Here is a 24,027-nt window from a genome sequence, read left to right as displayed (position 1 = left end):
TACACACACACAGAGAACATGAAACAATGGGTTTATCATACACACTGTAAGGAGAGTGATCACTTAAGATAAGCCATCACCAGCAGCAGGGGGGGGGAAAGGAGGAAAACCTTCCATGGTGACAAGCAAGTGTCTCTGCAGGGGTAGATGGCACGTTGTCTTGTTGCACGGAGAGAATGGCTGTCTGTTAACTACAGTAATAGCTCCTGCTAGACTCAAACACACACCACGGACCAAGATTGAGCTGGGCTTTCCCCGGCTCTGGCGGGTAACGGGGTACGCTGGGCCCAGAAGCACGTCCCACCAGGCCTGGCTGTGGAAAGGTTTCGGGGGACCCCACATGCGGCCTGCAGCACCGCTCCTGAGCACGGAGTCCGAGCCACGGCGTGGAGGGGCCGCTGCCCTGGCGCTAGAGCCCCGAGCCCAGCCCCTAGAGCGTCTCCCCTACGGCCCCGCTCTGCCGCTCCTCTCCCCGCCCCGCGCTCCCCTCACACGGGGAGGAAGCGGCCGCCGCCGCCCCGGGCGGGGCGTGTGGGAGGCTCCCCAAGCGGAGCAGCCGGTTGGCTGCCGGCTCTGCGCGTCAGGGCCCCTCCGCCCTGGAGCCCCGGGCTCGCAACCGGCACCGCGGACTAGCGTCTGGGCCAGCGCGGCGGCAGCCCGAGAGCGGCGTCCCTGCAGCCGGGTAAGGGCGCCTGCGGGGCCGAAGCGCATCGCTGGGCGGGGGCCGGAGCCGGAGCCGGAGCGGCTCCCCCCGGCGCTGTGGCGATGCTGAGGCCGGAGCCGCTGCAGGGCGCGAAGCCGCGGCCTCTGGTGCGGCCCCTTCCCGCCTGCGGCGCCGCTGAGCCCTACCCCAGCCGCTTAGGCGGCGAGTGCGAGCCAGGCACGCTCCGCTGGGGAGGGGCCGGGCGGCTCTCGGCCGCGCCCGTGTGTCTGCGCTGGGCCGGCCGCCCGCTGGCTCGCCGCCAGGGGGAGGGCTCCAGGGAAGGGCCAGGCGAGCCCCGGCCCGGGTGGCGTGGGCTGGTCCCGCGAGCGCACAGCGCCGAGGGCGGGCGGCTGTTACGCTTCTCCCCTTGGGGGGACGGGAGGTGCCTCCGATAGGGTTGCCGGGTGGCCGGTTTTCGATCCGAGCGCCCTGCCGAAAAGGGACCCTGGCGGCTCCGGTCAGCACCGCTGGGCCCTTAAAAGTCCGGTTGGCGCAGAGCTTGCAGGCTCCCTACCTGGCTCTGCGCGGCTCCTGGGAAGCAGCCGGCATGTCCCTCTGGCTCCTAGGCGTAGGGGCAGCCGCGGGGACTCCGCACGCGCCCCTTACCCTGAGCGCCGGCTCCGCAGCTCCCCTTGGCCAGGGACCGTGGTCAGTGGGAGCTATGGGGGGGCGGCGCCAGCGTGGGGAACCGCCTGGCCGCGCTTCTGCCTGGGAGCCAAATGGGTGGCAAGTTCCCCTGAGCCGTTTGAAGTAAGCGCTGTCCGGAGGAGCTTGCATCCCAACTTGCCTCCCGCACCCCAATCCCCTGCCCCAGTCCCCTCTTGCACCCAAACTCCCATCCGGACCCTGCACCCCAAGCCCCTTTCCCAACTGGGAGTTCCCTCCCATACCCTGAACCCATCATTTCTGACCCGATCCTGGAGCCCATATCATCAGCCAGAGCCCTCACCCTGTTGTGTAGTCATACGGTACAGAACCAGACTGTAGCTTTACTTTTCAAAGGGAGTGTTTAGAATTACTGAGGTGCTCAAGGCAAGTTCTGCGTAGAAAGCTTCAGTGTCAGGTCTGATAGCACCACGTGCCCTTAAGAGGAGTCATGCAGGTAGGGGCAGTAGAGAATGCAAAAAGTAGATAAATGAACAAGTGGGGTCTCTCTCAAATGATCTAACAACCATCCTTCACTAAATTAAAAATATGAGTTATTTATAGGGTTCGTATTGCTTCATGGCAATAGGCCGCTCCTGTTAATGTAGGAAGAGTAGTATTAGAGTTGTTTGGAACACTTTAGATCAGTGGTTCTCAAAGCTGGTCTGCCGCTTGTTCAGGGGAAGCCCCCCAGCAGGCCGGACTGGTTTGTTTACCTGCCGCGTCCGCAGGTTCGGCCGATCACGGCTCCCACTCGCCACAGTTTGCTGCTCCAGGCCAATGGGGGCTGCGGGAATAAGTGTGGGCCAAGGGATGTGCTGGCCGCCCTTCCCGCAGCCCCCATTGGCCTGGAGCGGTGAACCGCAGCCAGTGGGAGCCGCGATCGGCCGAACTTGCGGACACAGCTAGTAAACAAACCAGTCTGGCGCTCCAGGGGCTTTCCCTGAACAAGCAGCAGACCGGCTTTGAGAACCACTGCTTTAGATAACTTTTTGTCAAAATATGCTGGGTTGTTAAAACTGAAATGTTTTCCAGAGAGAGACTCAATTCATTGAAGTTCTCACCAGGAAGGTTTCTGAAGTCCACTGTGAACTCTAGATAAATCCGGACATAGAGATTAATTGAAACCCTGACCGTTTTGATTGGAAAACAGACACTTTGACACAAATCCCTTTCACAAAAAATATTTGAAAGGTTTTATTTTCACTTCATGTGGAATGAAAACAAATTTGAAACCTCAGAAGTTGTTGCAAAACGGAATTGTTGTCCTCCGTCCAGCTCTAAGTGGTAAATTTAAGCAAATGACTTGCTAGGTCTTTAAAGAAATTCACAAAAAGGTGTTCACACTAAGACTATGTCTGTGTTAGCACTGTTGTTGGGATAACTTATGTCACTCAGAGGTGTGAAAAACATACACCCCGACCAGCCTAAGTTACACTAACAGAAGTGCTGGTGTGGATGGTGCTATGTTGGCGGGAGGCACTCTCCTGCTGACATAGATACTGCTGCTTGTTGGGGGTGGTTTATTTATATCAATGGAAGAGCTCTCTCCCATTGGCATGGAGTGGCTACATTTGAGATCTTACAGCGCCGCAGCTGCATCAGTACATCTGTGCCACTGTAAGTAAGCTCTCTAGTGTAGAAATGGCCTAACAGTCAGGAGCCTAAATAATGGTTGGCTCTATCTGAGGCCTTTGCTAGGATGCTGCAAAATGGAATTTGCCTGGGCATATGGCTTTCCCCTACTTTCACAACTCTGCCGTGCCCTGAGCAGAGCCGAAGCTTGCATTTTGTACCCCAAGGAAAGTACAGAGAGGGTGATGGCAACAGCGATGTGGCAGATGACACAGGATGACAAATTACCACTGAGCAACACAAGCTGTTGTCAAAGCAGGAATCAACATATATGTTGATGTTTGGTCCTGTTCACATTTAAAAAAAAAAAGCGGGGGGGGGGGGGGAGGGTCACCAGTGTAACTAAATCAATATAATTACACTTCTATAGACCCGTAATATTGATGCATGCGCTGATGTAAATCAGGGTTTACACTACTGCAACTTGTCTTCACTGCAGACTTGGGTTCAACCACGGTTTTCCCTAGAACGTGCTCTGTGTTCACCTATCTGTGTGCTCATGCAACCACCATGTCCTGAGGTATAAGGCACAACTGGAGTTTGGTTATCCTACATATTACTAACCCAAGGTAGTTACAGTGAAAATGTGCAGCCATGGCCAATCACAAAAATCAAGACCTGATGGTCCTCCACTCCTTTCCCACAAACCACCCACCTCCCGCCCCAGAACCAATTCCTGCGTTACTATCTTGCCATCTACCTGTGCTCTGACTCCTGACTGGAAGTTGCTTATATGCCTCTGCTAAACATCCTCAGTCCCACATGGCCTGTCTGCGTTCAGTTTCTCCAGCCTCACCCGGCTCCGATTATTGGATATAGCATCAGAGTACTTGGTAAACCCAGATAGTAGCGTGCAGCTGTAGGCCAAAGCAAGCAAAAAGCACTGTTTTAGCTCTTCAAAGAGGAATGTCGAACTGTACAAAGGTATATCTCAGCAGCTGAAGTCTGATCAAAGGATCATATGGACTGACAGCAGTGCAAGGAGAAGATAAAGGGGCTGAAGGTGAGGCACTGAAGACAATGGATAAGAATCCCAAATCCAGAGATGGCTGCTCCAACAATCTCTGTATTATGATGTTCAGAACATGGTTCTGTTCATCATGGCACCTTGAGCAAAGACCTCCATTTCAGCATGGATTCATCTGTGGATGACAACACATAGCCATGCAAACCTCAGGACTTTGCTGTTCTTTTCTGAACCAGGATGTTTTCAGATTAACAATGCCACTATAACTGTTTGGGCATTCCATCTCCAGTTTTGAACCTGAGGCAAAAAGTTTGGCTAAGGTAAAATGAGTATTGGTTGAGTAGTACAGTAGGCTCTGATCTAACACAATAGATATTCAGTAGAAGGGATGCTTCATAAGCATTCCATCTCACATATACCATAAAGCCCTTCTTACAGTAAAGAAACACATTTTTATTGAATGCAAACTTGATATGAAACCATCAGCCGAACTTGCGAACTGTTGCAGGGATCTACCCAATGTTTAATAGCGTTTGAGTGTGAGTACTTAAGCATCAAATAGGTAAGAACTGCTCTAATGCCTACTATAGCTTTGCAAAGCAAGGAGGATTATTGAATTCAAATAGGTTTCTCTTTGGTAAGACAACTCCAGACAAATTGGCCTAATTAATTTACTCTACTCAATTGTAAATTTACTAACAGGATAGACACACAACGAATTGTAAAAGTGTCTATTGGTGTGATGGGGAGGGGTGTGATGCTAAGGCATGCAGGCATGGGCAGTGGGTGAATGTGCCCTTGGAGGAGGCTAGCCTCTCTGCCCAAGGCCTCGCCCCTTCTGTCCCCCCCTTCCCCATTGGAACCCGGAACACCCCCCTCCACAGCTGCCAGCCCCCCGCGTGAACCCAGCCCCACCGCGCTGGGTGGGTGGCATGGTCCCAGCATCGGAAAGATGGGTGGTTCAGTGCATCATGGCCCCAGCCTGGGGGTCTTGCGCACACTGCAGCCCCCAGTCTGCCTGCCCCAGCTTCTCGGCCACAGAAGGGAACAGCCGGCAGGAGGGCGCCTGAGAGTAGAGCATGGGTGAGGCCACGCCAGGTAGTTTGGGGAGGCACAGTCTTCACGCCAGCCTGTTTGGGGAGGCACAGCCTTCCCCTGCCTACGATACCCACCACCGATGAGTCACAATGCTGAAAATAGACAAAGCTGCTAACGGCCTGAGTTACAAGTCTTGGTTGGAGTGCTGGAGGTAGAAATGCCTATGTGAAATCTACAACAGTCAATCAACTCTTGGAGCTGTTGAACTGGGATAGATGGACATGTGAGTTTTTTTTTAACTACTATTTTAATTAAACCTGCTGAAAGCAAGTCCAGTAAAAACACTGTTTTAAAAATGGATCCGTTTGGGGAAGCCTTGAATGAACTAATGCTCCCCTTGCTGGAAGACATTGTTGGCTTTGGTGGGAATCTTTAAGTAAATATCACCAGTGTAGAAAAGGGCTTTGCTGTTTTCTCATCTTCTGTTCTTGATGTTTGGGATTTGCTGCCATTCATCAAAAGATATTACTAGCAGGATTATCCTGCATCTCTGTTGCTGACTTCTCTGCCAGAGAAGCCAATACATTGTGAAATCCCAACCTCTCTTAATGACTACTTGGAAGATGGGATGGTCCTCGCAGGTGATCTGCCTTAGTGGCATATATCAGTGTCACACATTGTTTTAAAAAATACTCTCAACTCTGTGTGGGAATATCAGTAGTGTAACTGAAAGTGCTTGAATGTTCCTTCAATTTAAAGAGACAAGGTGGGTGAGGTGATATCTTTTATTGGACCAACTTCACTGTCATAGTGCTATGGTATTATTTTGTTCTCCATGCCCCAGGGGTTAAACCCAGCTCTGATTAAGCAAGTGCAACTACCATTGTGTTCAATCTGCTACACGTAAGTAGAGAACAAAACTTAGCCCGGGAGTAAGAAGTGTACAACTATATGCTTATCTACTTTCAGGCTAAATTTTTCCCTCTGTTTCTGAATGGCAGACAAGTGCTCTCTTACAGTGTGATGGTGAAATGGTGAGCTTTGTAGTTGCAAAGAGTTCTTTCAGAATTAGTCCATAGGTTATAATCAATGTTCATATTCAGGGTGATCTAGATGGGGCTGGAGATCTCAGTTTTATGACGGAAAATTCCTCTGCATAAAGCATCAATCAGATCTGAGATGAAAGGATCAGGTCCCAAGAATCTTTTATACAGTTTTCTAGCAGCCTCTTAACCATATAGTCCTGGGGGAACAATAGGCTTTTGATGTAACCTTCTGTTTCCCAAATGTCACCAGTCAGTTTACCACAAAGTTGAAAAGAGACATGTAGACAAATGACATTATTTCACCCAAGATTCATCTAAATGTTAATATTCCCCTTTGATCTTTGAATCAATAGCTATAGTAATAGACAAGAACTGTTTGTTTACATGGCTAACATCTAACAAGATATAACTAAACACATACAAGTTGTATTATCTCTAATTCTCTAACAATAGAAGTTTGCATTTCAAACTTAGTTCTAGGCTCCCTAACATGGAATGGCCCTAATTACCATTTACATACTTTTCTAACATGTCTGTAAAGGTTGATTCTGGGTCATTTAGCCTGTGAGCTGCTTAAAGTTTTCTCGCCATTTGCAACTACAGATATCTAACACCTGTAGTGAGATGGTGGCAGCTTATCTAGATTGTCATGAACGCCTCCAGATGTCTGCTGCTGTCAGGCCCAGTGCTTCCTCTCCTCTTGGTTACAGATCCACTTACAGATGAACACTAATTGGTTTGAGTAACCTTCGGTGGTTTTGCATCCAGGCATTAAGACTGGGGTCTCTGCCTGTAGCATTTTTAGATTGGTTTCTGGAGACCGACAAGATTCAGAAGCTCACTAACCCCCAGGCAGTGTGCGGTGGTTTGGGGTTTTTTTTTTGTTTTGTTTTGTTTTTTGTGGGAGTGCATACATATTATGACATGCCATTGTGAAATTATTTGACAAGAGGGAGCAGAACTCACTGTCTGGATATAAGCAATTTAGAACTAGATATGCCTATCCTCAGCAGCTTTCTGTTATAGGAGCTACGCTAAATGACTGTTTGGCAGGACTTGTTTTCTCTGGGCATTTACTATGTGGTGATTGGGTGTCTAGGACTAAATAATACATAATGTATACTTAGTAGCATAGTCATCATTCTGATGTTTGGTTTTTCTTATAGGGTCAGCACTGGTGACCAGCAGGAGATAATTATTTCTAGTTCTTGCCTGGGATAGCTAACATACTGCAACCATCAGATAACTTTCTCTCTGTATTGTCTCAATGTTCCTTTCGCTCAGATACCACTATCTTGATTTATGAGTCCCAATACATGAACGCACTGACGCATGGGCTTAAAGTTAGACACATGCTTAACTGCTTGTTCTGCTTATTTTCACCTGTAGTCTATCACAATGAGCTATTGAAGCTTGCATTTCTCACCACTACTGCAGTTTCTTACTTTAATCTTGCTGTGATTAATGCGAAAAATTTTTGACTATTTGAAGTGTGATAAACTTACCCTACCTGTTCCAGTGAGATAATTATAAAAGAGACACACTTAGACTCTTATATTCCGTGAACTTACAAGTAAGTGATGGAAGAGCCGGTGCTTGTATAACACTCTCTTGTCCTTCAATAGCATGTTAAAAATTCAGCTGTTTTTTCAAGCTCTAGGGACTACATGTGGAACATTTGTGCGTGGCTTCTAATTTTTTACATCTGCCTTATTTTTAACTCCTAGGTCTTGAAAAAATTTCCTTTGCTGAAGGACTCACTCTACAAAGAGTTCATCTTATGATGTCCAGTAGTGTATCCTCCAGGATTTTAAGTTCTGCAAGAAACAGTATCATTGTTTTGCAAGGAAAAGGATGTTTGTACTCAAGATACATCCCAAACATAAACAAGATTAAATGGAAGTGTGGATTTGCCAAAGGGCCTCTTTCCCCTTTTGTGCTGAGCTGGAGCATCGACAATGTCTTCACCTTAAAAAAAGCATTCAGACATACTTCAACTGAAGAAGACTACTCCAGTCTTCAGTTGACACCATCACAGATAAATGATATACTAAGAGCAGGTGAATTCTCTCATAAAATTCATGAATTTGATGGTAAAAACACAAATTCTGTGCTGAAATTTGAGAGTAACCAGCTGGCTGCCAACACACCTAATGAAGATCGTAGAAGTGCAGCCACATGCTTGCAGACCAAAGGCATGATGTTTGGGGTCTTTGATGGTCATGCAGGTTATGCATGTGCTCAGTCGGTAAGTCAGAGACTATTCTATTATATAGCTGTCTCTCTCATGTCTCAACAAACGCTGGAAGAGATTGAGTTTGCCATGGAACGCATGAAACCAGTTCTGCCAATTCTGCAGTGGTACAAGTATCCAAATGACATGTACCAAGAAGTAGCCTCGCTGTATTTGGATCACCTCAGAGTTTTTTGGCAGGAACTATTGAACCTAGACATAGAACTGGGATTCAGTGTAGAAGAAGCCTTGATATATGCATTCAAAAGGTTAGATTCAGATATATCACTGGAAGCTCAGGCTTCCCTAGAAAATGAAATGATGAAAAACACTGCCCTTCAAGTGGCTTTCTCTGGTGCAACAGCCTGTGTGGCTCACATTGACAGTGTTCACTTACACATTGCAAATGCTGGGGATTGCAGGGCAGTCTTAGGGGTTCAAGAAGATGATGGAACATGGTCTGCACTCTCACTTACTCAAGATCACAGTGCTTTTAATGAAGCAGAAAGCAGAAGGTTAAAGGGAGAACATCCTAAATCTGAGGCGGAAACTGTAATCATAAACAACAGGCTACTAGGGATTCTCATGCCCTCTAGAGCTTTCGGAGATGTCAGATTCAAATGGAGTAAAGAACTGCAACACAATATTCTGGAGAATGGGTGTGATGTTGAGGCTTTAAATATTTATCAGTATGCTCCTCCCAATTACTATACACCTCCCTATTTAATTGCAGAGCCTGAAGTCACCTACCATAAACTAAGGTGTCAAGATAAATTTCTAGTTATTGCTTCAGATGGACTGTGGGACATGCTGAACAATGAGGATGTCATAAAACTTGTTGCAGAACACCTAGCACAAGCTAATGTGCAGAAACCAAGGATGACTTTTCAGAAACCAGCCAGGTTGGGTTACATGCAAAGTCTGCTGCGTCATAGAAAAGCCAGGGGTGTTGGCTCATATGACCAGAATATAGCCACTCACCTAATAAGGCATGCAATTGGAGATAATGAAAATGGAGAGATAGACCAAGAGAAACTTGCTGCAATGTTGACTTTACCTGAAGATCTAGCAAGGATGTATAGAGATGACATCACTGTTACTGTGGTATATTTTAATTCAGATACAATTGACAGCTACTACAAAGAAAATTAATAGGGGTTGCATTAATATTGTACCATGGAATGGCCAACTCTGATACTGGGGACCATTAATGTTTACTTCTACTAATAGTCAAGCCGTTACAAATGCTATTGCCTGCAAGTCCCCTGTTTTTTAATACTGAGTAACCATGAGCTCTTTTGGAAATAATTTTCTAGAACAACTAATTTGTAAGACTTCTCTGGGCTCCCAGTTTTGTGCTGATTGAAGTAAAACGTACTGCTAGCAGTTCAGTAAAATGTAAGTGGAGGCAGGAATGAAAGACAGTGAACCTACTCCTGGTCCCATTGACACCAATGGCAAAACTTCTGAAATGAACAAAAAGCATACAAATTGATCTAAACTACTATAACTTGTCAGTGAAGGATAGTACTTGTAACAGAACCAAGAGCAAAAAGGAGCCATTGTTCAAAGGCCTCATGTAAGATAGTGTGGCCTCCTCTCAAAGCATAGTAGTCAAAATTTAGGACTGTACACTAGGAATGGACACTGTATTGTATCAGATACTTGAAATTGACTAATTGCTAATAATAATTTATGCCTACTGTAAGGAAACAAACCATACTTTTTTCAAGACTGGCTGACTTTAAAGTGTGAAACTGAATAGAAACAGCATGTGTGCGAATACATACATGTGTAACAATCCATAGCTCTAGCACACTTTAAAATCGTTTACAATCTTGTTTTTAGGAATATTGTATATTTCTAATTTAATGAGTACTTTTACCACTCCAACAGTACTTGATTGGAGTATTTTCTTATGAATATTGTTTGACTTACTAAAAATCCATTTTATATTAGAAACTGCTGCTTTAGTGCACAATATTTCATAGATCAATCTGTGAAAGTGTAACTTAGATATTGTCCATCTATGTATTTGCAATTAATAAGTGCATCTGAAACTTAAATGTAGCAGTTAGAAACAATACTGCATTTACTTTTTCTTTAAAAAAAAATAGAATTGACAACCATACTGGCATTTCAGCAAAGATAACTTCGTTCTTGTTTTTTCTGTTCCCCCTGCTTTTGGGACATGAACGGCTTATGTCCATGTGTACAATGCTCTTTAAATGCTCTTGATTACTATTCAGATCCTTATTTCCTTGGTGAATATTTTTTTTTACATTTAAAAACATTCATGTTTAAGTTGTACTAAAAGAATCAACATTGTATAGCTTTCTTTTATACTCCACCTTCTAGAATACCGTATTTAAAGCTTGAAACTAGCTTTCCTTTTTAAAAATCTGGTCTACATTGTGACTTTTTTTGTTATGCATTGGCATAATTGCTGCCTTCAGGAATGTATATACTGTAGTTCTGGGAACAGAGGCCTCAGTTTTACTGTGGTTGCTGCCAGGAAAGTACCTGGGTGTGCGCTGCAGAGTTAGTAATATGTGGAGCTCCACTTCACCTCCTCCCTCCCCACCCTGCCTTGTGCTCTATTTTTAACAAAAGGGTGGCTTTTTTTCTTAATTTTCTTGCATGTTAGAGTGTTAAAGATATCTACAGTTCAGAGGATATTTCTCCTCCTAGTAACTGTAAAGTAGATAGTCTTGGGTCTAAATTAGTAGCATTTGTGTCATGTGGCTTTTCCAAAAAACAATTCATTTATTCATCAGTATAAACTGTTATTAACGGTTTGTAGAGCATTTAAATAAGATTCCACATTAAAGCTACATAGGAAACTGTACAAATTGTTAAAAATACTAATATGGATGATTAATCTTAGGCAGATTTGGGACAATCAAGTGTATGTATTTTGATGTTATGCTAACAATTATTGCATTCCTGGTTGCAACTGTAACAGCTTTCTCTCCATATTATCTAAATGTTCTTTTCCCTCAGATTGGACTGTCTTGATTTATGGGTCCAAGTACCTGAAAGCACTTAAGCATATGTGTAACTTTAAGCCCATGCTTAACTGCTTTGCATAATAAGGGATGCTTTTCTGAATCAGGATCCTAGCACCATAAAAGAAACATACCTTAAAGTATTTTGTTAAGCACATATTGGAGCAGAAAAGGCAATTTAACTTTAAGGCAGCTGGCATTTTTTCCGTATTGCTAGTCAAATGTGGCATTTCTGTGCTTGATATATACAGCAGAAAGGGTGGCTGAAGGAAGAAGATTTGTGTCTTGGATTGGTGGTGGAGGCTGAAGGAAAAGTATGTGTGTGTCGGGTTTAGGGGACTGTTATAGGGGGTGTTGAAGTTTTGGTGTCTCATAGTCTTATTTAGTCTTAATCCATCCCTACCTGCTCAGGTGGCATTGGGCTCACTGACATCTCTCATTGGAAGAAGAGGAGAAAGGCTGTGGAGGAGGAATTGTAGGCTGCAAAGCTAAGGAGGAGACTAGTCTTGAAGCAAATATTTTGAGAGCCCTCCCCAAACCTCTAGTTCCTATTTAGCCTTAATCTCTCTGAATTGTTTAAGTGGGATATCTTTTCCCATATGCCTACACTTGGTTTTTTGTAAGTGTCTATAAATGAGCAGCTGTATGGTTTCGTTGTTTACGTCAGTCCAACTGTAACCATAAAAATAGTGCTGTAAAGGAGTGTATATCTAGACTACCTCTTATTAGATAAGGGCACTATCTCATTAGTCATGTGGCTAAGAGAACAAAGGTGCTAGACTTTGGTAGAGTAGATAAAATCAAAACTTTATATACATATATAAAAGCAATCAATATGCTCAGTAAAATACTTAGAGGAAATGCAAGCCTTTATCTGTTAAAGTACAGTGTTGCAAATCTAAGTACTTTTAAGGTATAGTTAAAATGACGTAGTCTTTAATTTTGTGAATATTATATAATTCATGTGGTCAGGGGTTTTGTTGTGCAAAAATTGAGCTGTGTGTGCAACGAGTGTCCCAAATGATCTAATGTGTTACTGCTACATATGCAAATATAACGTCGTCTTGTTGTTGTTGTTTGTTAGCAAATTGGTGATTATTATTTTGGGGATTGCAGTCACATCTGACAATAGAAATGGTACTAGCTCTAATTTCATGCCAGTCTGTGCCTGATTTAACTTGTACCACTGTAATTATTGTTCCTTGGAAAATGGTAACATTAAACCAGCAAGTGCTGATCATTCAGTTTACTGGCAAATAATGGTGTTTAGCTGCACACACTCTTGCATTTTGTTGGAAACCAATGGTGGCCAATTCCTGTTGGTGATTAAGTTGATAGCAAAACTTCCATCAACTTCAGTCAGAATGTGGTCATAACTTATCTTTATAACTGCATAAACATGTTTAATAGGCATTAATGTGTACAGTATGCAGTGCTTTAATATTGTGGCAACATGCTTCAGTGCTAAACCAATTTAAATGAAGTTAATATGTTGATCATATCACACAGGATAACTTGGTAGTTAAGTTTAGCTGTGTAAACCTTGCTGTGTCCTAAATAGCTACTGTAGCTTTACTGACAGTTTAATTGGCTTAGTTTGAGTCAACTTTATGCCTGGAGATTAAACATTTTTCACTTTAACAGTATTTTTATAAGATCAAGTCAAGAGGTAATAATAAAACTACCTATTGCCTATGGAACTTGTTTTTTTGCACACCTAATGTGCCTCTTAAATCTAAATAAAATAATCTTAGTTGAAACACTGGTGTAGGTACTCATCCCTTCCAAGGAAATGTGTTTATGTAAACCTAACTTTAATTTGCATTTGAGCTATAACTTTTGGGCATAATTTTGGAACTTATTTATATTATGCACAAATATTTGGTTTTGTTTGTTGAGTGTTTGGTGTAAGAATGCTTTTCTCTCTCTCCTTACAGTGACTTATTTGTATTTAAATTTTCAAAGCTTCATACGGTTTGTTTTTTCTAACTTTTGTAAAGATTGAAGTGAATTAATATTTTGTAAATAAAAATATGCATCCTACACTTGTGTGAAACTGATTTCAAAATGCCACTTTATTTGTCTGGGGGGCCCTAAGGTGGGTGTTAGTGTACTGACCTCTACAGTGAGGCCATGATCAAAACACCACCTCTGCTGGTGTCATCATCCAGTCTTCTGGGTTGCTGAATGTGAAGGTTAGAATCAGTTAACTTTCCTGGGTATATTTAATTGAACCTTACTTATCTACTTGAAAGTTCTAAATTTCTGCTGGTGTTGCATTTTCTTTAATGGGGAGGCAGGAAAATTAGAAAATAGTTCCAAGAACTGATTTTTGAAAACATCTGATGCCATGTAATAAAAGTTTCTAATTAATCTGAAAATGGTCCTCTAAACAGTGCAAATGAATGTTTATACTACAGGGTGGATTGATTTAAATCAAGGTGATTTTAAAATCAGCAATTTAAATCAAGTGGAAAGCCTTGATTTGAATCATAACTTTTAATCAACTTTTCCATTTGAACTTCAGTTACTTTCTAAACAAAGATGCATTCTCATTGGTTATTTATAACCATTAAAAACATGTTGATTTACAACTAAATAGAACCTTTACACTAGACTTGGTACACTTTTTGTTACCTGGGAGGGTAAACTAAAGCTATATCATTGCTTTAATGTGTATAGTTAATTATTTTCAAATTCTTATTAATTATACATTTTTAATATGTTAGAAAATGGTCAATATTAAACTGCTTATTTAGTAAATTAACTTGCTCATGATTTGTGTCAAGCTGCATTAGAATGGTAACTGGAATTTAATTAAACATATTTTTTTATTAAAACAGCCTTAAATGTTTTTGTGTATATAAACTTCTCTTATCAAAACATGTTTCACATTCACAACTAAATGATGTATTTAAATAGAGGAATTAGCTAGTCATGGAGTTAAACTGATGACTTCAGGTCAGCCTGGGACAATTTTCAGATATGCCTAAGTGAAAGTGACTGGAGCTTAAGTTTCTACTTGCCTAGGTCTCTTGAAAATGAGTCTCCTAAGTTATGTAGGCTGTCCTTCAGGTTTTTAAAACTAGTAGATCTCATTCTCTTCCTCTTCCATTTTTATTCTTAGACTGGAAAAGAAAGACAAGTTTTCCTGCTTTTTTCAACTCCCAAGCAGTTTCTCAACTTTGAATGAATTCGTCCAAATAAAGAAAATATTCTTTGTCTGCAGAAGAGGCTATTGCTGTCAAAAGCTGGTTTAGCACTTCAACAAATTCTGGTTCCAGGTGCTCAGCTAGTGACTTCCACCAGTTCGGTGGTGTGACTTTCTTTAAAACACTGTCAACAAACATGTAGTGCTTGAATAGTTCCTCTTAAGTCAGTCTATGCTATCACTATCTGCAAAACTTATGTTGCTCAAGGGTATGAAAAAAACACCCCCCCATCCAACATAAGTTACACCAACGGATGTGCCAGTATGGACAGCACTGTGTCATTCCTGCCATCATAGTTACTGCCTCTTGTTGGGGATGGGTTTAATTATGTTGGGGTGAGTTCTCTCCTCTCAGCATGAAACGGCCGCACAGGAGATTTTACAGCAGTGCAGTTGCATCGATACAGCTGTGCCATTGTAAGGTTTCTAGTGTAGACATAGCCTTTAGCTGTAATAGTTCTATCTATTGTCATGATTTTCTTCACAAATTGTCCTTAGAATTGGCCAGTTCTTAACAAATAGCTCAAAATAGCCAACCAGTGAATTCCATTGTACATCTTGAGGGAGAATTAAGTTTGGATCCTTCTGTTGTCTTCAGTAAAGCTGAAGCAAAGTAACTATTAAATTGCAAAATACTTTTTCCTTCAACAAGTACAACTCCAGGAATCAAGTCTTTGGTTAAAAGAGGAGTCAAATGAGCACTGCACTCTAAGTTTCAAGTTCCCTTCATTATCTTCTAGATTTTTCTCATTTTTGCTGTGTTTGCAACATTGTCTGTGACAAAGCTACTGTGACAAAGTTCATGTTCTATCTTGGTGGGTCTTGCGCTTATTGGCGGATTTGCTCGCATTGGAGCTTCACGGCAGCCCTCAGCTTGGCCATTTTTCTGAACCCATAGTCCAGGTCGACTCCTCCTGTGTCTGACCAGGAGTTGGGAGGTTTGGGGGGAACCCGGGCCCGCCTTCTACTCCGGGTTCCAGCCCAGGGCCCCGTGGAATGCAGCTGTCTAGAGTGCATCCTGGAACAGCTGTGCGACAGCTACAACTCCCTGGGCTACTTCCCCAGCGCCTCTTCCCAACCCCTTCTTTATCCTCACCATAGGACCTTCCTCCTGGTGTCTGATAATGCTTGTACACCTCAGTCCTCCAACAGTCCACGTTCTCAGTCTCTCAGCTCCTAGTGCCTCTTGCTCCCAGCTCCTCACACACACACCACAAACTGAAGTGAGCTCCTTTTTAAAACCCAGGTGCTCTGATTAGCCTTCCTTAATTGATTCTAGCAGCTTCTTGATTGGCTGCAGGTGTTCTAATCAGCTTGTCTTAATTGTCTCTAGAAGGTTCCTGATTGTTCTGGAACCTTCCCTGTTCCCTTACCCAGGGAAAAGGGACCTATTTAGCCTGGGGCTAATATATCTGCCTTCTTTTACTCTCCTATAGCCATCTGGCCCAACCCTGTCACAGTACGCACTTGACGCTTTAATTTTTGCTCAGTTTGTTACAGATCTTACTGCTATTCTGGTGTATAGGCATTTCTTCATGTATCTACCTATTCCTGTAAAAGACATCTTGTATTATCATACAGGCACATATTACTGGATCATTATGTTTATTGCTGGATACCATGTATGAAATGGAAATTGAGTACTTTAACAAATTTTCCCTCAATTTTTTGCAATCTGAGTTTTGATGGGTGGAACAATGTCTGCTTTGCTGTATGGAGTGTAGCCTGGTCATAATGATTGATTCATGTCAATGAAATGTTTGTTTTGAATAAGATGAAAGGGAGACCGCTTGATTCATTTATTCAATAATTTTTTAATCTATGGAGTTGTTCTGGAATTGGCTGGTCCTAATTACCAACTCATCCATGGTTTTACTGGATGATGAAACTTTTTTTGTTTTTGATACAGGTAACTTACCATCATTTAGAGAGGCTGGGTGGGTGAGGTAATATCTTTTATTGGAAAAACTTCTGTTGGTGTGAGAGAGAGAGAGAGAGAGAGAGAGAGAAGCTTTTGAGCTACACAGAGCTCTTCTTCAGGTCTAGGAAAAGTACTTGTCACACCTGAAGCGCAAGGTGTAACAGCTTGTTTAGAATAAATAGTTAGAATACGTACTAAGGGACCATTCAAAGCAGAGTGGCCTGTTAACACCTCTGCAATCATAGTTTAATAACATCACTGCCAGTGGGGGTGGTGGTAGCAAGAGTCTGAAGTGGTGGACCTTACAGCTGATGGATGTACATTACTCTGTAGCCTAAGCTAGAGCCTGAAACATAATGGTGTTTTAAACAACAACAACAACAAAAAGCTCACTCTCTGAATATTACTCATTGCACTGCCTTGAAAAAGAGATTGTAAATGCAAGATTCCTCCTACTTCAGATGTTTATACCACTGTTTAAATGATATGATTTTATTCTAAATACAATTTTATAGGGGAAAATAATACTTCATTGGGGTTAAATAATCCCTATGTCTAGCAACATACCAAACAAGTTGAAAAAACCCCACCTTAAAAATTTTTAACTTACAAATGCCTAATAAAACTTTACTCTTGAAGAGGAAATCTTCACCTAGGATGTTTGATTATATTGAGCAATAAAAATTTGTAGAAGTAAATATAATTGATAAACACCCCCACAACAAACTGACATACTAGTTATATTTTGAACATACACACTTTGAAATTCATAAGTAATCAGGGGTGCTGGAACAATTTGTATAGTGGAGGTGCTGAGAGCCATGGAAGCAAACTGTAAACCCTATACATGATGGAAACCACTTCAAGGTAGGGGGTGTAGCAACACCCCTAATTCCAGCACCTATGTAAGTAGTCCACCCAAAAAACACACTTATGAAAATCTAAGTTACATACAAGCATAGTAAGGCATGATTGGTAGGCAGTCCATAAGAATGGTGCAAAAAATAAGTACCAGTTGATCAAGCTTGTTAAGATGTCTACATCATCTTCAGTCATTACCTTCTGAGGAGCATTTTTCATAATGTAGTTGTGTCACTCTGACAACCTGGCCATACATTTCTTTGTTGCACTGTTTATATATAGCACGTTCCTTTTTAGCCAGAGGTACAAGAATTTCTTGAAAATATTCCCAAAGAGGGTCTCTTCTAAAACCTGCCATCATGGCAATTTTTTCCTCCAATCCCCAGGTATGAAATCAACACTAGAGGCAGCACTTTGAAGAATATTGTCCCTTCTTCACATAGTGTTGCTTTGATACCAGCGTTGCTCCTTTCTGGTTGTACACTCTGATCCTTCTCCCTTGTTACATAATTTCCCTGTTCCCTTAAAAATGAACTAACAACAATCCAAGACTTCTGCTCATAAAACCCCACGTCTTTTCTACTATAGAGCTTATTTGTTCAGAGACAAAAAAGGAGGCAGTTGAGAAATTAATGAGTTTGGTTGTTTGTATCTTAATCTCTGTGTACACATGAAAGGAGACAGAGCAAGGCCATTTGCTTGAAGTGCCCATATCATCCAGAAGCAAGGTCTGGAAGTTACTAGGCAGGTCACTGTGTTTCCATGAAATGGAGAGTAAGTTTGCATGGTGAGTGGAAACATAAACTGTCAGTCATAATTTGAGAACTGAGTAAATCAGAGGTCAGGCAGGGAGAAACTATAAAATATTAATATTAGAGCACCCCGGTGGCCTCAGTGCATGATCCTGCTGATATCTCCTGGAGTCAAAGACCAGGTCCAAAGACCTGTGATGAGTTTTCCAGTCTCTTGCACCCAGGAGCACAGCCTCTGGGTCCCCCACTGGATCAAGCCCTTGATACAGTGTATGATGTGTTGTGCTTTATTTATAAAGCTTGAGCTCGACAGTTAGGGGAAAACCATCTCATTCTTTACATAGAAGAGCAGCCTTTAATGCAAAGTTTTTTTGATAGAAGCTCATGGACTGAGCATATTTATTTACATGTTTTAAGAGATTATAATAGATTTTGTATTAAATTCAGATTTAATTTTGTTTTTTTAAGAAAATTTACATAATTCCATTTAAATCTAACTTGATTTAATAAAAAATCTGTTTTTATCCATTCCGTTGTCCTATTCTCTCACCGTGAAAGTCTGGTTTACAAAACAAAACAACCTTCTGCCTGATCTCTAATGGAGTAGCCAGCAGAGGGAGTACAAGTTTACCAATCAGCTTCTCCAAGTAGTGCTGCAATGAATATGCCACAGGAGTAAAGAAGGCTCAGCACCGGTGCTGGCCTTACCCGGGGAAGACTGCAAGAACACAAATCAGTGTGTCTCACGTAGAAAAAGGTGGAGGGGGTGTGGGGAAGTGTCCTTAACTGTAGGAAAAACTAAATTTCCTTTTCTAAAGCCTTTAAAAGGGGTTAGTATTGTAATTCAGGCATTTACTTTTCATTTCAGTATAGTAGGGGTTCAAAACCTACTGTGTTTTTCCTGCTTATCCTTGAATAGTATATGTTGTATAGGAGAGTATTGGGGTGATAACACTGAATGTGCTTCTGCTAGTCTTTTGAACTCATTAGTTTCATTACTCAGTGTTTCACATGTTATTCTCAGCTAGTGGAGGCATCTCCTGGATTCTGCTGTTAAATTGGCAATACCCTGGCAACTATTGTACAAATTTACTGTCACTTAAAAGTGCAGATCTATGGAAGTGTGATGGGGGCATCTTGGGAGGCAGTGGGATTCTGCAGAAGTGGCCTGAGAGGAAGGTTCTACTGCTGCTTCATTCTCAAACATTGGCACTGCTGTTGTGAACGCAAAACAACCCAGAATAAAATGATTCTCACATTTGGATTCAGTTAAGGTTTCTAAGGAATATTTCTAACTGCTCACTATGTTCTCATCCTCAGGCTGTTTCTTACACACAGGTTTTACTTTTTTCCATAATTTTCCAAATGTAAATGGTAAACAAAGCCATCAATAGCAAACAACTATCAAATGCACAAGCTCTGATTTAAAAAATAAATTTAAGAATCATGAGCTTTAAAGATACCATAGATAGAATGGGGAAGAATATTCACAAATGACTTGACAAAGGATAAGAGCTTAGCATCATCAGCAAGGGTGCAGTGATCCTTTGCTGCTTTTAGCCTTAAACCGGGTGATGCTAAACACCTGCAATTTCCAGTAAGCTAAATTGGAGTTGTGGGTACTTAGTATCTCTTGGGAGAAACCCTGAGTGGGCCGTTCTGCTGTTTGTCTTCCAGCTTTTAATCAAATGGAGTGAGTTTGGGTTTCCCACTCTGTCAACACTGGAATGTTCATTTTTGCCAGTGGTTCTGAGATAGTGGAACATAATATTTTTGTCATGAAGAAAGTGATACGGAAAGACTCCTTTTTCTGTGTGTGTGTGTGTGTGTGTGTACGTAAATAAAAATTTACATGTATGACTAAGGCTTTTTTATTGGTACATTTTCAAATATTTAAGTAGGTGCTTAGTTGCAGGTAAACAGTCATTAAAATAGCTTTCAGAAAATGTTGCTGAAATAGGTATTCTAGTAAGCATATAAAAATGAGAAATTTCTCTTGAAAAGAGTTTTTGTGGCACAATGTAAAATGTCTAAAACTAGCAAGCTTGCACCAGCTGGAAGATCAGGGAGTGGGAATTCACTTAACCCTCAATATCCAGTTCCTGACACATGAACTTTAGGTACTATGCTATGTTCCTGGGGTGGAGGCAGGAGGAAGGTGGGATATGCAGTTCTCCTATCCCTTTCTTTTTATTTGACAATTCTTTCTGTAAATCTCTTTTCTCCAGGGCTGCCACAGGGAAGAATATTGATATAAGCTTCAGTGAATCTGTTTTTCTATCTCCTGGAAAAGTGTCCCACAGTCATAGTTGTATAGAATTAACTACTAAGCCACAACTGAGGAATGACTAAAAGCAAGATTGTGCATATGAGCACAAGTTGTTTCAAATAGCTTCTTGGAGTAATAGAGGTGGATGGGAAGGAAGGGGAGATGGGGAGGGAAAGCATTCCGATTGAAATTAAATAAAAATAAAAATAGTCTCTATTTTCTGGAACAATTTTTATCTTCACAAGAGGAAATAACACCTGTTTCTGCCTTCTGCTGGAATTGACTTCCCTAAAGTAAAGCAGAGAGAACAGCAAGGAGAAATGTGGTCCATAGTATGGGGTGAGAAATGCATGATATGGTGGAAGAGCTCAAACAATCTGTGGGGAAGTAATCAGCCCATGGACCATGTTCTGAATGGTGCTGTTATACATGCTATATATATGGCATGTATAACAGCACTATAGTTTAGTTTAGTTTTTAGTTTTGCTAAAATGTTTAAATGCATTTAGTGCTCTTGAAAAGTGTTAAACGGTGACTAGAAGCCCTCTATCCACAGCATGGGGATAGCCTGTGCTATCATTGCTTGTTCTTTCTTGTTACCCTGCCAACGTGTCCTCCCTGCACCGGGAGAGAGATCACCTCTAGACTAGAGTGAGTGGGCTAGAAAAGACTGTGCTTGCTGACTTGGCTTCTCTGCTGTCTCAGTGCAGACTCGAAGAGTCCTGTTGTGGCGGTTTTGTGATCAGCTGTTCACTACAAACTGAGGTGAGGCCACCACACTTATTCTAACCAGGGTACCTAATATCCATCAGAAATGAACAGCTGCTGTCCCCTATACACTGAGTTGGATTTGAACTTGTGGCAGTAGCAGAAAGCCCTTGATTGATCCAGTCCCTTTTTATTTTGTTACAAGTGCTGTAGATTAATCCTTTCTGAAGCAACTTGTATAGTTTTTCAGCGGTTTATCACCTCCATTTTCTGCCCCTCCATCAGATTTTTCTGCATGACAGCTTCATTGCAATGTTCATTTTAGCAAACTGCAATTGTTTGGTGGGCAGTTCTTTGTAGATAGAACTTAAAAGTGTGGCATAAACATCAACCACAAGATGTCAGTGTTTGATCTTGCAGAAGGAATGATGCAACTGTGATTGTTTTCTTCTCTCTCTCTCTGAAAGCTCTGTTCACTGTTCTGGCTCTGTTTCCATGTGGAAGTGTGGAATGCAGACAAAATGCTATAGTTTTTTTTCAGTGATTTCAAATTACATTTGAAACATAAAATGGTGATTTTGGAGGCCAAATTTACTTATACACTTCAGTCTTACAGCTCCTTTATTGAGTAGACTGTTGAAATCATGGTCTCTGCCCGCTGGATCTCTTGGCTTCTCACAGCCTATCTTGGTTCAAGTCAGCATTCTGTAGCCCAATTATTTCAAATTTCCCTGGTTTAGGAGAAAATTTCTCCCTCATCCTGACCTTACCACATAGCACTGAGGTCAGGCAGAACCCACTGAATTTCCTGAAGAATCTTAATTCACACAGGTAGGAAAAGGACAAAACTCCCTAGCCTTGGGAAGACTTCGCTGTAACATCATCCCTACTTCTAGCTCCCACTCTGACACAGTCAAAAAGCTGCAGATGGTCACTGTTTAGCCCTGCATACTATTCAATCTATCTGCATGAGGCAGTAAAAAGCTATGGCCTAGAAGCGCTATTATATTATGGTGCATTTCTGTTCCCCCAGAAGCCTGCTGTGGAGAGGGGCAGGAGACTCACAGGCAGATCTATGAACTTCATATGGCCCTAAAAAACAAACAAACAAACAAAAAATCCCACACTAAACCAGCCCCTCTAGTTGCCAGCAATGCAATTCACAGGAGACAGGCTTAGCTTGTGCTCATTCTCCTGGCTAGCTGGGAGTGAGGAAAAAACTAGTTAGCTTTTTTCTTTTCCTGCAGTTCTCCTTACTGTGCACTACTTGCAGCTCTCCAGAAGCTGCCATGACTGTCAGAAGTTGCTTCTCTTGCTGTTCTTCCTCAGTCTTCTATTCCGCCTCCTGCTTGACTTCTTGTCTCCCTACCCCAAGTGCTTCACAGCAAGTAAAGGGGTAGCCAGCCTCACCCACACGTCCCTCTTTCCCCACTCTTCTAACAACTGACACTCCCCAGCAGGTGCAGTTTCAGCCTCCCTAGGGAGGCAAGAATATGAAGGGTGGAAGGAGATGTGGCTCTGGGGGGCACGAAAGGGATGAGACATCTTGACGGGGAATGGAAGGAAAATATGAGACGCAAGACAATGCAATTACTGATTGAGAGAGAGGGTGGGAGAAACTGAAGGGGTGATATAGTCCACCAAGATGCTGGATCGGGGAGCAGGGCTGCTCTCCACTCTCTGAAGATGTAGAAGAGAGGAGAATGTGCTCCTAGCTATCCCCGGTTGTACCAGAGATGGATGGCAGGCTGCCTTTTCCCTCACAGAGACTATAGGTGAGGGGTTCCTGGGGCCTGCTGGGATCTCCACAGGTCCGGATAAGAATGCTTCTCCAAACAACTGGTTGAATGTAAACTTTTATCTTGTTGCTGCATCTTTTGTATATGCTTCTATGTGTCTTTGTATTAATGCAAAATCAGGATGCAGCACAGGGGGCACTTAAAGAGTGCTGATCTTTAAAAGAGTAGCCTGATGCTGTGTCAGTGTTTGAGGCCTGGATAATTTAATTATTGAGATTAAAAATAACCTGAAACAAAACTGGTGGCTGTAGAGCTGGAGGTTCTTACACCCCTGTCTTATTTAGAGTCTTGTCCCTGGAAACACTTTCTTAAAATGTGGAGAGCTATTACTTTCTGCAGCTGTAGCATCTCTTTTTTTGAACTTTAAAATGATCAGCAGTATTGGCTTAGTTACTGTAGAAGTCATGAGTTGGTTCCTAAGCAAAGCTATTCCCATTTAGAAAATAACCTTGCTGAGATGATTGATAATACTGCTGTAGTCTGTGTCCTTCTTATCCTCAGGACCCACAGGGTATCTCTACACTGCAATAAAAGACCTGTGGCATGGCCATGGCTGGCCTGGGTCAGTTGACACAGTTCACAGGGCTCAGGGTAGCAAGGCTAAAAATTGCAGAGTAGACATTTGGTCTCTGGCTGGTACCTGGGCTCTGGGACCCTCCACCTCGCAGGGTTTCACAGCTCCAGCCCAAGCCCAAATGTCTACACTGCAATTTTTAGCCCTGCAAACCTGAGTCACTTGATCCGGGCTGTGAGACTCAGCACCGAGGGCTTTTTGTTGCAGTGTAGATGTACCCACAGTGTACGCAATGTAAGGTTCATTTGTTGATTGCTAAATCAAGCGACATAAGGAACAGATAGACTACCAACCAATAAGGTGCTTACATAGTGACTTATATCCTGCCTGGTTTGGAAAAGGCAGTTTTCTGGGGCTAGTTATTATTTGTCAGTGCTGCAGTTTCCCACACTACGATAGACTATAGCAGAGCAAATAATTGAAGTACTCAAGTTCTCGAGGACCAGAGCTATTGATTCTATTCCTCATACCACATTAAACAGCCCAGCTTCACCTTCTGTTTGATCCCAAAGTCCAGATTCAGATATGTTTGTGGCATCCTGCACTTTTACCATGAAAATAAATAGGATCTCACCAATCCATCTGACTAATTCATACTAGGATTAAGATAACAGGCATTAATGGAGAAATAAAAACAAGTTTCTAAATGTTGGGTAT

The 24,027-nt window shown here is 42.3% G+C and overlaps 1 protein-coding gene across 1 annotated transcript; it reads left to right on the top strand.

Moving 5' to 3' along the window:
* The first annotated feature begins 487 nt into the window (after positions 1–487).
* On the top strand, positions 488–13,318 carry PDP2 (pyruvate dehyrogenase phosphatase catalytic subunit 2). The gene is made up of 2 exons (XM_038368724.2): positions 488–682; positions 7,762–13,318. Exon 2 carries the CDS (start codon positions 7,815–7,817, stop codon positions 9,417–9,419), a length of 1,605 nt encoding a protein of 534 aa, XP_038224652.1. The 5' UTR covers positions 488–682; positions 7,762–7,814; the 3' UTR covers positions 9,420–13,318.
* The last annotated feature ends 10,709 nt before the right edge of the window (positions 13,319–24,027 follow it).

Source organism: Dermochelys coriacea, chromosome 12, assembly GCF_009764565.3.
Source record: "Dermochelys coriacea isolate rDerCor1 chromosome 12, rDerCor1.pri.v4, whole genome shotgun sequence".
In the NCBI taxonomy this organism is placed as follows: Eukaryota; Metazoa; Chordata; order Testudines; family Dermochelyidae; genus Dermochelys; species Dermochelys coriacea.
This window is presented reverse-complemented; position numbering and strand designations above follow the sequence as displayed.